This window comes from Panthera uncia, chromosome A2 (assembly GCF_023721935.1).
Source record: "Panthera uncia isolate 11264 chromosome A2, Puncia_PCG_1.0, whole genome shotgun sequence".
NCBI lineage: Eukaryota > Metazoa > Chordata > Mammalia > Carnivora > Felidae > Panthera > Panthera uncia.
This window is the reverse complement of record NC_064816.1, coordinates 159,945,459-159,959,136: the sequence shown is the minus strand read 5'-3', so window position 1 is coordinate 159,959,136 and position 13,678 is coordinate 159,945,459. Positions and strand designations below refer to the sequence as shown.

The window sequence follows — 13,678 nt, the reverse complement described above, 5'->3', positions numbered from 1 at the left end:
TTTCTGGGATAAGTTACCCCCACATTAGGTCATAGGACGATAATTTCTTTTCTGCCTGAGACTTCTAGATCACCTCGATCCTTAAATATGCTTAAGAAGTTGAGCTTTGAGAAGTTTATTACCTTTATAAATGGCGAAGGTTCATCAACATGTGGGGCACTTATCTACTTCCTAGGACTTTTTGTTTGGAGAATGTGGAGGAACTCTGGGATTAAGTGGCATAGCGGGTAAACGCCCTGATAAGCCGTAAACTGCAGAGAAGGTCCAGTAACCCTGCCCGCGTGAGCCCACCTGGGCGGGTCCCTGCCTGGTCTGGGACGGGCTCCCACCGCCACCCCCCTGCCAGTGGCCGGGACGCTCGAGGATCTCAGTGCTGACTTAGAGGCGGGTCCAGAGGGCCTCAGCCTACCTTCGCACTTGAGGAGGAAGAAGTCCGCGCTGTGGCTGAAGGATGCACTGAAGTAGGTGCAATTCTCCACCAGGTCACAGGACATGCACTGCCTGTTGAAGCTGCCCACCGTGCTGGCGCTGGAGGAACAAAGACGGCGGGGCGTGAACCCAGGCGGCGAGGAGACCGGCCCAGGGCGCAGGGCCCAAACCCCCAGCTCGGCCTTCAGGGCTGGTGGCTTCTCTCCTTTCAAGGGCGCTCGCGAGTCCCTGACGCTCCATGGTGGGCCTTTCTCCTGCCCGTCCCCCCGGGAAGACCCGAATGCTCTGTTCTGTTCTCCCCTTCCCTGGCGGCCAGGCCCCCCTCGGAAGAGCTCATGGCACGCGTGCTCTCTGGGTGCACACGTGACAGTGCACGCTTGGTCACCTGCGCCTGTGCATGCCCCCGCTGGGAAGGGGAAGACGCACAGTGCCTGGTGCCGTTATCTAGTACTTTAGACCCACGCCTCTGGTCTGAGGAGATGGCTCGCTCTTTGAGAACAGGAGCTCGTCTTCCGAATCTCCGAATTTCCTAGGAGAACCTAGCACCGGTGCATGACGCATCAGGAACCCCAGGGGCATGGGCTGAACCGGGCTCTGGCTGCTTCGGAGCCACACGGAGACGTGGAGCTTCTCACTTGTTGGGGGGGGGGGGGCGGAGCAGGAACCCCGGGACCACGCGGAACAAGCACAAGCTCACGTCAAGAAGGCCTGAAATGTGTTCCCCAAAATGAAGATACCGAGGAGGCTTTGCATGTACCTGGAGGGGGTTCCTGCCTGAGCACTTTGCCGGGGAAGGTCCCCTCCCCCCACAGGCCCCGCAGGAGACCTGCCCACAAGGGTGACGGTAGCTTGCGCCCAGGAGAAGACGGCCTTCTAACGGTATTCATAAGGCGGAGGAAAAGGGAGGCGGTCTGCCTCGAACCCCTTCATTCTTGGGGTGACAGGACTGATCTAAGTAATGCTGGCAGGCACGCCCGGCTACACGGAGCAGCGGGCCTGTGACCACGTGGGTTTGCTAGAGTTCTCTCCCCTCCAGAGGGACTCCCCTGTGCTGGCCTTCTGTGCCCTCAGCACATGCACCGATGGGTGGAAGGGGACACGCTGGTCCTCCTGAGAGGGATTCTCCAGCATCCCCGCGGCAGGGAGGGGAGCCAGGCGTCGGCTCCATCCAGCCTGAGTCACCCCCTCGGGCCCTCGGGTCCCCACGGGGCGGCTGGTGTGCCTGCGGGCTGTGACCAGCACCCACCGACCTTCTAGTCTGGGAAACATGGAGGAGGTAAGAGGTTGTGCTATTTCCACGTCTGGTGATACCAGTTCAGAACCCAAGGCTTTCCCCGGTGGGAACAGTGACTGGGGCAGGTGACAGGACCTGATGCCAGGGAGAACAGACCCTGGAAGAAGTCGCCTCTCCAGGGTTCAGACGGCACCCTTCCTCTGCCTCGTCTGGGGTTCCGGATCTGACCGCTGTCACAGCAAGACGGTGGCGACGCGGAGCCCGTAGAGGGCCTCCTCCCTGCCCGACACAGGCCACGCCCGACCCGACTTGCCTCCCATCAGCCCCCCCCATGGGAATGAGCCCGCCACATCTACATTTGCATAAAGTTGAGAAGAAAGAGGCCGGGTTATCAACACAAGTAAGTAGGTCGGGGGTGGGGAGCAAACACCCCCGCGTTGGAGAAACGCAGAAAACTCAAGCTTCAAATTTGGTGGCCTCTGCATTTCTTGTTATTTGTCTCCAGACCTTACAGCTGCCTCTGTGGTGGTCCCCTGCACAGCCCCCCCCCCCCCCCCGGGGGTACCGCGTCCCTGCACGAGTCACCAGGCCTTCTGAAGGCAGAGCCCCGCGTGCGGCCAGCCCACATACCTGTAGAGCTGTCGCCTCCGAGGCAGGTCCTCCGTGCTCAGGAAGTAGCTGCAAAGACCCGGGGGGGGGGGGGGACAACAGGGATTAGTGGTCCCAGGGTGGGCTCGCGTCCCCTGCAGGGCTCTGTCTGCAGACGCTCCCTGGGACTCTGCCCGTGCGTGGTGACGGGACCTGCTGTCCCGCTCAGGCCCAGCCCCGGGCACGGGTGGGGAGAGTCGCACACCCAGGGGCCTCACCGGGGCTCCGCCGAGGGCCGAGGACGGTGTACAACTGGACTCAGGTGCGGGCATCCCTTTACAAGCCGTTGGCCTCCTGGAGGGCCGGGACCCGAGCACCCTCGACACCAGTCCAGACGTAAAGCCTGGGGCAGTGGTGTTCGTCTGCCACTGGAGTGCGGGCACCCGGGCCCTGGTCCCACCACCGGGGAGGAAGAGTGGCATCCCGGGCCTGGCCTCCACTGTCGGAGCTGAATCCTGGCTCCCTGTCACCGTCTGGATAAGCCGCAGTCAACGACTCAACCGCTCTGTGTGTCGGCTTATTTACATTAGGAGCGGGGAAAGCAGTGACACCACCCCCCCAACCCCGGACTGCTGAGCCGAAGGACAGAACGGTCACAACGCGCCCCGCACGGGGCCTGGAGCTCACAAGGAGTACAGACCCGTCCTGCCACCGCCTGTCCCCCTGTGTCACCCCGCAGGGCTGGTCACTCAGCTTCCTCTGCTCAGTCTGGCAACTTTGGAGGTGGGGCCGCTGGGAGACAGAACCCAGTGAGTGTCGTCTGACCAGAAGTAACGGCCGCGTTTCGCCAGGGTCTTGCCAGCCCCGCGGACTGCCCCACTTACATCTTGTTCCGCTTCTCGTCGTAGGACAGGATCTTGGTGACGTCCCAGTCTCCAGATGTGATGGACTGAATGTTGTCGTTGCTGCTGTTGGGCTGGAACACAGACAGGACATGGCAGAGCTGGTGAGCCCGAGTCCCTCCGTGGGGTCCCCCCCGCCAAGTCCTCTCCTCTGACTGGGGCTTGCATCCAGCCCGTCCACAAAGCCTCGGCTGGCACCCCCAGGTCCTAGCCCTCCCCCTCCTCCAGAGTCCACATCCGTGGTACTTGTCACCTGGTGCCATGACGGCCAGGGCCACCAACCATGACACATGGGTGTCACTAGAGGCAGCAATGGCCACTCTGCACATGCATGCTGCTGATGCTGTTTTGTAAAATTTGTAAATCTCATTAGCAGAGTCATTACTACAGGAAGACTGGGAGGGAGGAAAGAGGAATACGGGGGGGTATGAAACAGGACAAGGAAATAGATGGAGGGGAGGGAGGAGGGAGGGAAGGAAGGAGGGAGGGAGGGAGGCGGGAAGGAGGGAGGAAGAGATGAAAGAAGAAAAGAAGGAAGAGGGGAAGGGAGGGGGAAAGAAGGCAAGAAGAGAGGGGGAGGAAGGGAGGGAGGGAAGGAAGGAAGGAAGGAAGGAAGAGGGGAAGGCAGGAAAAGAGCAGGGAAGACAGGAAGGAGAGAGGAAGGGAAGGAGGGAGGGAGGGAGGGAGGGAGGAGGGAAAGAGGGAGGAAGAGATGAAAGAAGAAAAGAAGGAAGAGGGGAAGGAAGGGGAAGGAAGTCAGGAAGAGAGGGGGATGAAGGGAGGGAGGGAAGGAAGGAGGGAAGGAAGAGGGGAAGGAAGGCAGGAAAAGAGGGGGGAAGACAGGAAGGAGAGAGGAAGGGAAGGAGGGAGGGAGGAAGGTAGAGAAGGAAGGAAAGAGGAAAGGAGGGAGGGAGGAGACGCGTCTGTCATTCTCTGCCATCATTTACAAGGACGGTTCGAATCCCTCTCTCTCCCCAAGTGCCTCCCAGAGTGGAATAATTCTGACAATAAACCGTAATGGAGGGAGGTGCGGCCATTGCGACAGGAACGACGTGATCTGGAACGCGGTGTGCTGGAGGGCAGGTGCTCAGGGAGGCAGGTGGGAATCGGATGGTGACTAAGTCAGGCAGAGCCCACGGGGGTCTCAGGGGAAGGGAGAGCCTGCGGGGAGCAGGGAAGCAGGGGTGCGGGGGATTCTGGATGACGGGGGTGGCCTGAGGGGCTCCTGGCCAGGGGGGTGCTCTCCTGGATGAAGGTGGGCCTGCTTCCTGCAGGGATGTTAACAGGGCACTCTGTGCATGAATTCAGGGACACGGCCACATGCAAACACATAAACGTTTTCCATCTTGGTTAATGTGATCCAAAATGTGGAAACAGGACTCTGGTGCCACAGTGACCAACGGAAAGTCGGCCAGAGAGCAGTCACCGTCAGTCATGCGGTCACTTGGGCTGGAGACTCAGGCCCCTGCAGCCTTGCCTCGGAGAACCAGGCCCCCCACGGTCGCTGCTGGGTCTCCGCTACTGTTCCCTGTGTCACACCTGCCCTTAAGTGGGGCGTCCTCAGCATGTTCTTTTGAAATTGTCTTTTGGCCCAAATCCTAAATAGGAGTCTTCCATTAGTAGCTACAGGATATTTTTGATAACTATTTAAAATCAAATTTTAATTCACCTATCCTGGGCCCCAAATAACTTCAGCTCTCTCAGAAATGGAATCCATGCTCGGAAGACGAGGGTCATGGTCACAGAAATGCCACGCCCTCTCTGCACCTTCTTCCTAAAGGCAGCACTCCCTGAACACTCAGTGCCCTGAGCTTCCTGGGGCGACAGGTCTGCAGCAAACAGCGTTCACCAAGATCTCTGCTTCTGGTTCTAAATCCGCGTACATTAAGCTCAGCGATGCCCTGCTCCTAAGCCACCAGACCCCAGAATCAGGTGAGTGGCAGCAGGCGGGAGCAGAGTAATGGCATAGTGCCTACACCTGGCTCAAAGACAGCATGTCCTAGGACACCGCACTGTGAGGCACTAGACCCGTGTCCCTGGGAGACCCGTGTCCCTGGGAGAGAGGGTCGGGGACAGCACAACAGACGGGGAGGGAGGGTTGAGGGCACAGGATCGTCTACAAAGTAGTACACCCGAGTCCCAGGGCTCATACCCAACACCGGGTCCCACAGCCCCCTATGCTACTGTCAGAAGTGTTATTTAACTTTTTTTTTTTTTTTTTAATTTATTTTTGAGACAGAGAGAGACAGAGCATGAATGGGGGAGGGTCAGAGAGAGGGAGACACAGAATCTGAAACAGGCTCCAGGCTCTGAGCTGTCAGCACAGAGCCCGATGTGGGGCTCGAACTCACAGACCGCGAGATCATGGCCTGAGCTGAAGTCAGACGCTTAACCGACTGAGCCACCCAGGCGCCCCCAGAAGTGTTATTTAAAAAAATTTTTTTTAATGTTTATTTTTGAGAGAGAAAGAGCATGAATGGAGGAGGGGCAGAGAGAGAGGGAGACACAGAATCTGAAATGGGCTCCAGGCTCCGAGCTGTCAGTACAGAGCCGGATGCGAGGCTTGAACCCACGAATTGTGAGATCGTGACCTGAGCTGAAGTCGGACGTTTAACCGACTGAGTCACCCAGGGGCCCCGAAGTGTCATCGCATTTTCAAGCCATAACAGAAAGGGCACACGTGCGACCCAGCGTCTCAAGCCCTGGGCTTTGCGAGAGCCCCATTCTGCCCCACCTTGGGGAAACCACCTCCCAGTTCAAGAACCCAGGCTCACTCTGGGGACCTTGCAGATGATCAGGGCACACAGAGTGGTCCCCACTAGGGGCTGTCACCAGCACAGCGGGAAGTTTTAGAAACGGTCGGGATTACCTGGGACGACGAGACGGTGATGTGATAGAATTTCCCTTGTCCTCCCTGTGGGATGGCTCTGACGAAGAAGAACTTCCGGCCGTCCTTGGAGAACACCGGCTCCTCGTTCTACGGACAAAAGCAGAGTGTGAAAAGGCTTTGTTGTGTGTGGAAAAGGTCTACCACAGACGATACATCCTGAGAGCCCCCTCCTCTGCCATTTGTAATGGGGGGTGCGGTGGAAAGAATCAACAGTGCGTGGGCCTCTCCTCTCCTTGGGAAGCACGAGTCAAAGCTTCTGTTTCCCGAGGAACAATGAGGAATTCAGCAGAGACTTCAGGAAGGCGCCGAGCGCGGAGCGGGCTTGTCTCAGGCCCCCAGGCGGGGCAGGACCTCAGCAAGGAGAGCGCCCGGGGCACCTGCCCCTCTCACCGCGGCTCCGTGAGAGCAGAGCCCAGGGCAGCACCTGTCCAGGCACACCCGCCTCCACCTTGAAGGACCGAACCCCGAACACTCACAAGTTTGTGCCTGAAAATGAATTCTACCACGTTCGGTCCCGTCTTTTGTTCTTTAATTTAGTAAAGCACACGGAATAGCCCGCCAGGGAGACAAATAAAAAGAGAACAGAACAGCAAACAAGGACACATTTTATTCATTCTAAGGTGCAGGTGCAGGAAACGTTCCTTCCAGGAACCTTGAACCAGAAGAGCGTGCCACACGGGCATTTGCTGGATGGCCCGTTTGCTGGGGTCTCTTGCCACTTCTCCTCGGAGAGGAATGGGCATTCCCAGCTCTCCCCCGGGGAAGGAATTCTCGGCTGGATTCAAAGCCGAGGCCTGAAGTGTGTTGCCCTATCCCTGCCCGGCCCCCCCGCCAGAGCTGAGCGGCCACAGTCCCGGGGTCGGGCCACCTCCCCGATGGGGGAAAAGGCATTTTGCTACAGCGGCATCTCAGCATCTCTGCGGCTGCGGCTTGGAAGTTTCCATCCGTGAACACCAATTAGTCGGCGACGATCTATATTTTCTGATTCAAGGAGCCGCACGCTCACGCGGCCGAGAACAAATGGTAAATAGGCCCCAGCTGGTGCCAGGAACGCACATTTCCCCGCAGTGAGCGAGGAGACGCCAGCGTGATGCGCCCGGAGAAATAAACTAACATGTGATTAAAATGACATTTAATCTTCATGAATATTTGCAATAAAATGAAACCTTTAATCTGCAAATATTTATTTTTCTATTTAGAGCTGGCAGCGTGGTATTTAGAAGCAGGGGCAATGGGAAAGTGAGTGGGGACTCTGGCTTTTTAAATGTACTTTTATTTGCCAAGCCCCAGGGCGGATACTGCAATATTGCCTCCGTTTTCTGGGGAAGTGTTTGCACTTTTGGCAGAGAAAAATACTCTGAATAAAGGTAATAAATAATTAATTCCGGCCAGACGCTTTGCTTTCATACTGAGGGGGCCCTCATCATTTCGATGTCACCTTTACATTCATCAGGGAGCACTGTGCACCTGCCCTCAGCCTGAGACCCGCTTTCTGGGGCAGTAAATGTATTCCTGGTAGGAGAGTGCAATGGTTTTCGAGGAGGAGACCCGGATGTCAGTGCTGACACTCAGGGCTTCTGGGGGAAGCTCTCCGGTCTCTCTCGGTAACAGGGAATCTGCCACACATGGTGCCCCCTCTCCCCACCTCCATGCCACTCTCAGAGGATCCGTGAAGAAGGAGACCTTTCTACTGGTGAGAGAGTCTTTGTGAAATGTTGGTACCACATCTGCCAATTCTTTCCAGAGAGTGGTTCCGGGACACGCCCCTTGTCCAATCTCCCAGCCTGGAGTTTGAAATCACAAAACCAAGATTCTGGTAAAGGAAGAAAGACTGTCTGATGTCGGCCTACAGGATGCATCTTCAGCCAGAGGATGGGGTCCGGGGCTCTACACCGAATCCCTGTGGACCCACATCAGGACAGACGTTGGTTGCAAGGTCACGGGTGGTGGTGACGGAGTGAATGCATCAGGGGGGGAGCTGCCTATTCTTCTGGAATATTCCTAGGAGAACTGGGTGGTTCCTAACTTGCCCTCCAGGACCTTGTGATATCCTGAAGGGTGTGAAAAACAGGGTCCATGAATCCGTTTGTGAAAAATCTCTTTGAACGTCATGAGAAACTGGTGAAGCTAGACCTTCCTACTGGCCCTGGAGTGCTGTGTTCGTGATGCCTGAGGAGTGGTACCCAGAGAAAGCAGGGCCTCCCTACACTCCCCAGGCAGGGCCGCTCGCCGGCCCTGAGCGGGGAAAGCACCACCTTGGAACAGGTCCTCTATAGGACCTGCTGTCTTAAACTCAAGACGGCATGACACATTTCTCAGTGGCTGTTTAAAAAATGTTAGCGGTTTGCTCGGTAAATGCCTTCAAGTCTGCATTGTAAAAGTGTGATTCTCCACGTGGCTTTGAGTGCCGACTTGCTTTTGCGTGGAGAGAGCCGCTGTCCCAAGGCCATCCAGGCTGTCTGTCTGGAGCGTGGCTGGTGTTCTCAGGTGGGCCACGAGCTGCAAGGCTGATAAATACAGAAAAATCCCGGGGATGATGGCGTCTCCGCGATGAAGAGACCAGCAAAGCGGGCGGCCTCTTGGCCTCCAGACCTCGAGGACCCCCAGCCAGTGCTCCAGCCCTGCCCACAGCCAAACACCTGTCCGCGTCTTCTGAACATATCTTAGGGTTACTTCCATTTACCACACGTGGGATTCATGCCAGCCTCTCATCAACCTTCTTACCCCGCGAATCTTTGAGAGCTGCTGTTCTAGGGGATTCATTTCCATTTGGGTTTTTGTTGTTTGTTTTTTTAAAAACTGTACTGGGGTGAAATTCACATAAATTTGCTCCCCAGCGCCCTCCCCCGGCCCGGGGAGCCAGCAAACAGCCGTCCCTTTCTGTGAACTCATTTATTCAGGACATTTTGTGTTAATGGAATCACACAACGGGCGGCCTCTTTGTCTGGCTCTGGGCTCCCCGCAGAAGGTTCTTGCCGCACTGCTCAAGACAGCCAAAGGGCAGAAACAACCCAATGCCTGTCAACAGATACACAAGCCTCGGTCTGTCCGTACAGTGGAATGTCGTTCAGCCACAAGAAGGAAGGTCGTCCCCACACCCGCCGGACAAGGGCTTGGGAGAAGTCGCTGGTTCAGTTTTGAGATCCACTGAGCCTAGGCACTGTCTGGTCTGATCCGTAAGGTACTGGCCGATCAGACGACCACACAGATGATGGCTTTTCTTCGCTTTCATGTCAAGCTCTCTGACGTTCTCTCTGCTACAAGAGGGGCACCAGCACGTGTGTTTGCTACCTGCGCTCCCATCACTGATCCAAGGGGGCTTTCGGCAACTTCACAGCATGACCTCCCAGCTCACGTTTCGGGGTCCCCCAAGCACGCTCTCTTTCTTGGAGTTTTCTTAGCTTGGATGTGGCACCCACGCTTACACACAGGAAACAAGATCGGGCATTTGGGCGATTCCTCTTTCGGAAAAGACCGGCGAGGAGGAGTATTTCAAAGTGAGTGTGCTTGTGTGCCCGTGTATGAGGCTGCCGCCTTGGACGTAACCGATGGGAGGCTGGGACGGACAGCTGACTCCGCCGCTAGGGAAGTCCCGCCCGTGGGTCCGCGTCCAGCCACCGTTATTCTGTCCCCGGATTCTGTTGGCACTCGCTTCACCCCGATTCTCGAGACTCCAATCTGGTGTGATTTTCCCCACAAATGTTCAGACTGCTTTCATCCCAGCAGGCTGGATAGGAAGGAAGGAAGCCTCTAAAACTCTCACCTGTTCTTTGCCAGGGTGTGGAGTGAGACAAAACACCAGCCCTGAGAGCTTTGCTTTCTGCGGGAGTTGAATGTTTTTTGGCTGCAGAAGTGGGAGTCCCTGTTGGCCTCTCCCAACCTCCTCAAACCTCAAGACCCCGGAGCCTGTTTAACATGCACTTCTTGCCCGAGTAAGGACGGGAAGCCGGGGGTGGCTCCGAAGGCCAGGTTCCCGTGAAAGCTCATGCCGAACCCCAGCACGGTGCGCCTCCAACGGGACAGCCACAGAATCATGAGGAGAGATGTACGGCTACCAGCCTGTTTTAGAGAGTACGTTGAGGCAGCGTTTATGGACTCCTTGTAATTCGCCACAAGGACATCAACCTAGCTGAGAACTGAGTTCTCACCAAGCCCCGTACGTTCTCAAGAGCCGTGATTTTCAAACTGTCTTTCTTCCTTGGTTCTGTGACTCTCCAGTCATGTGTAAGGGCCACGGGGAGCAAGGAGGAGCCGGCTGAGCAGCCCCCACCACCCACCAGGGCCGGAAACCTCTGCGGGGCTACTGAGGGACTGAATGCTTGAGAAGCCATCGTGTTGTAAAAACTCGGCCGCCGTGGTGGCGCATCTGGTGGCGGGTGCAGACCAAAGACAAATCAAACGTGGGGTAGCTACCTGTCTGTGGAGCCAGGCTTCGCTTTCGTCCTCGTGTTTCTGAAACGAAATAAGAGCATTAGACAAAGGATGTTTTTGCATGTTTTGTGTCTGTGACCAACAGCGCAGAAACAATTTGATTCCCCTCCACGGTCGCTGCACAGGCACACAGAGCCGTGGCCCGCCCAGGGAGGAGGCATCCCGGCCCGCCGTTGTGGCTCACCGCCAAACACTCGTGTCCCCGAACAAGAAAAATGTCGCCCTCCCCGGCAACGGGGACAAACCCATGGTGGGTGGGAATCCGGTGGAAGATGGTGTACTTCTGCCATTTGGTGGTCGGTCCACGCGTGGGCCTGCTCGGGAGTGCTGCCTTGTCGTGGGGCTTTGTGTGTGTGTGTGTGTGTGCGTGTGCAGGTGTGTGGACATTTCTCAAGTCACAGCCCTGAATAACAACCCCGGGAGCGAAAAGTACATCTCCCAGAACCGTGTGGAAAGACACATAATGGAAGACCAAACAGAACAAAAAACACCAGCATTCCAGCTACGCCGTGGGCCTGCTCCCGGTGCTGGTCCGGCCTCCGGACGCCCAGGGAGGGGTTCTCTAGCCCCAAGTCCTGTACGGTCGGCAGGAGGGAGTCTCATGATGGACTCGCACAGGTCGGGGCGGAGGTGAGAGCAGGTGTAGATCAGCAACCATTCCTGGCTTCCTGGCTCTGCATCTACTCCTTCCCTCCCTCCTCCCCCTCGATATGCCTACGGGATCACCTGGAGTCTGCTCTCAGGTGACTCACGTGGGGACGTCCGTCTCGGTAACAGGTCACTCTGCGCACCTGGAAATGGCGCCTGGTGCGGTGAGATGCTTCCGGGCCTCCCAGGCCACGGTGAACCTGCTCTACAAGCCCTCTCCCTCCCCAGCTGGGGAATAAAAACTTAGGGGCCAAAAGGAGTTTCCGGAAGACCTGCTGGGCAGTATTCGTGGAGTATAATTGACCTTTTCTCACCTAGCGCGAGGGGGTGTGCCTCTTCGGCCTCACGTGGAAGCGTGGAGGCCTTGCGCCCACGGGCTGGAGGGTGTGTCCTCAGCCGCCCCTCGGCTTGGATTTTCATTCTTTGTTCGCTTCCCTCTGATACTTTCCATGGTATCGTCCCTACGTTCACCTCCTCTAACTACAAATTAAGTCAGCCCGAGCCCCTAGGAACACGGCTGGGCTCACCGGTGACCTTCAGGGACGGATGCCGGCCCCCCGGGGGCCGCCGGCCCCAGGTCCACCGAAAGCGGGCAAGGCAAGCCAGGTGGCAGGGCCGGCTCCACCCGTGTCCTAGGGGCTCAGGCTGCCCCTCCCCCTCTCTGGTATCAACTGGAAAATGAAGAGAAGGCTCGTCCCGAGCATGTGGTGGGCACAGATAAAGGCGGTTGACACATCACGGACTGTGGAGCTCATGCAGGTCTGAGGACGCGACCCCTGCGGTCGCGGAGGGCTCAGCCTTGACTTCTGCGGCAGTACACAATCCATCCACACGGTGGCACCAAAACAGAGGCCGGCAGGCGGGTTCCGGCCAGTCTGTGGACGGTGACCCAGACGCCCCGGAATGCCGCCTCCCTTCCGCCTCCCGTGCTTCCTGCCATCGGCCCCTGTCCCCTCCCTCCCGCGTACCTTTGTGCAGACCCCGGTGGTGGCGTCGCAGAGGGTGAGAAGGGACACGTTCTGCGCCCGGCTCAGCCAGTTCACCGCGACCTTGGTGCTGGTGGCCCACTTCACCATGGTGATGTAGTACTCCCTGCAAACAGGCAAACACACGGGGTTGGCAGCGTTGCGGGGGCCGTGGGAGCCAGGAGACGGGCGCAGCCCAGCCCTGGACGCCGGGGCCGAGGGCCGGGGCCTGTCGGGCTGGACTCGTCCCGGGAGGTCCTGAAATGGGGTTTCTCAAGAAGGTGCTCGGATCGCGAACTGTGGCGGGCACAGCCAAGGCACTGACGTGCCGAAGTAAGCCACACAGTGCGGTTCTTTCTCAGCTGCTCCCTCCAGGGTTGCGGATAAAGTGCGCGGCCCAACGACTCCCGGATGGGGAAGCGTGTGGCTTCTGCTCCGCGGGTCTTACGCGTCAGGCTGCAGCTAGTGCTGACCTACTGGCTTGGGTTTCGAGCCACAGCCCAGGCCAACACGCCACTGCAGCTCACGGGACGGAGAAGGAGGTCACATGAGCGGCTGACAGAGCGAGCACCAGGAAGCGCTTGGAGAGAGAGGCGCTCACGGCGCCCCACATGCTATAAAAACCCCGGGGCCACGCAGAGGAAGGCTCTGTGCGTCCCTTCCCTTTCCTGGGAAGGCGAAACACCCAGGGACGGTCGCCAGCTAATTAGGGAAATTGGTTCACGGCCCTGGGCATCAGGCAGATTTGGTTGGATACCCTAGATGTCACGCGCCTGCTTTTACCCAAACCTGAAAACGTCACACTGTTCTAGGTTACCCTGTACTTAGCACAAGGGGTGCTGGGGCTTTCAGCAATTAATTCACTCACCAATTCACCCAGAGTCCTTCAAAACTGGGAGTCTTAGGGGGAAACTATACATTTGAGAAAAAGAAGAAAACAAGTGCAAAGAGACTATCCCTAGGTGAGTTCCCAGAATGTTCTAGAGGCCAGCTAACCTTTGTTCTATCACCTACCCCATCTCTATCTATAATGAGATCTATTGTTAGGAATGATTACTTTGTGGCCTCACAAGGTCCTTTATCACTAAAGTCTCCAGCACATTCACGAGACAATTCCCAGCAAGCGCAAAAGGGACCTTAGTACCTCCGATGATTATTTTCAACAGAAAGGCTTAAAGAACCAGATGTCTTCATCTAAGCTTTGGTTTAACCAGGAGATTGAATTGCTGTGTCCCCTACTTCTCGAATCCACTTGTCAGTCAAAACTTTTAATAACTTAACCTAAGTCAAGAGCTGGCTCAGGCCGGTACCTTCTGCGTCAGGGAGAGGGGAGGCCTGGGGACTGCCCATCAAAGTCTTGGCCAATCTCCTGGGGACTGGCTGGTGAGGATGTCATTCAGGCATAATCCAACTTTTATGATTTTCAACCTTCTCAATTTGCTGTGGTTTTGGAAATAGGGCTGTATCTGTTCCTACCACCTGCTCAGCAGGCCCACGGGCCTCGGGGACCTGGCTCTGTGTGTTTATAGGATCTGCCCGCTCCCCCGACGTGGTCAGGCTCCTGCTCTGAGGGGGAGCGTGGCCTTTTGGC

The 13,678-nt window shown here is 57.0% G+C and overlaps 1 protein-coding gene across 4 annotated transcripts in view; it reads right to left on the bottom strand.

The window, feature by feature from the left end:
- The window catches only part of DPP6 (dipeptidyl peptidase like 6), an 851,682-nt gene that overhangs the window by 62,437 nt on the left and 775,567 nt on the right, over window positions 1-13,678 (bottom strand). For all 4 annotated transcript variants that reach the window (XM_049642150.1, XM_049642146.1, XM_049642148.1 and 1 more), the window contains exons 11-16: window positions 12,091-12,214; window positions 10,457-10,495; window positions 6,023-6,130; window positions 3,136-3,227; window positions 2,294-2,341; window positions 410-528 (exon numbers count right to left, since the gene is read on the bottom strand). In XM_049642150.1, the coding sequence (XP_049498107.1) occupies window positions 410-528; window positions 2,294-2,341; window positions 3,136-3,227; window positions 6,023-6,130; window positions 10,457-10,495; window positions 12,091-12,214 (530 nt within the window). The remainder of the gene's footprint in view (window positions 1-409; window positions 529-2,293; window positions 2,342-3,135; window positions 3,228-6,022; window positions 6,131-10,456; window positions 10,496-12,090; window positions 12,215-13,678) is intronic.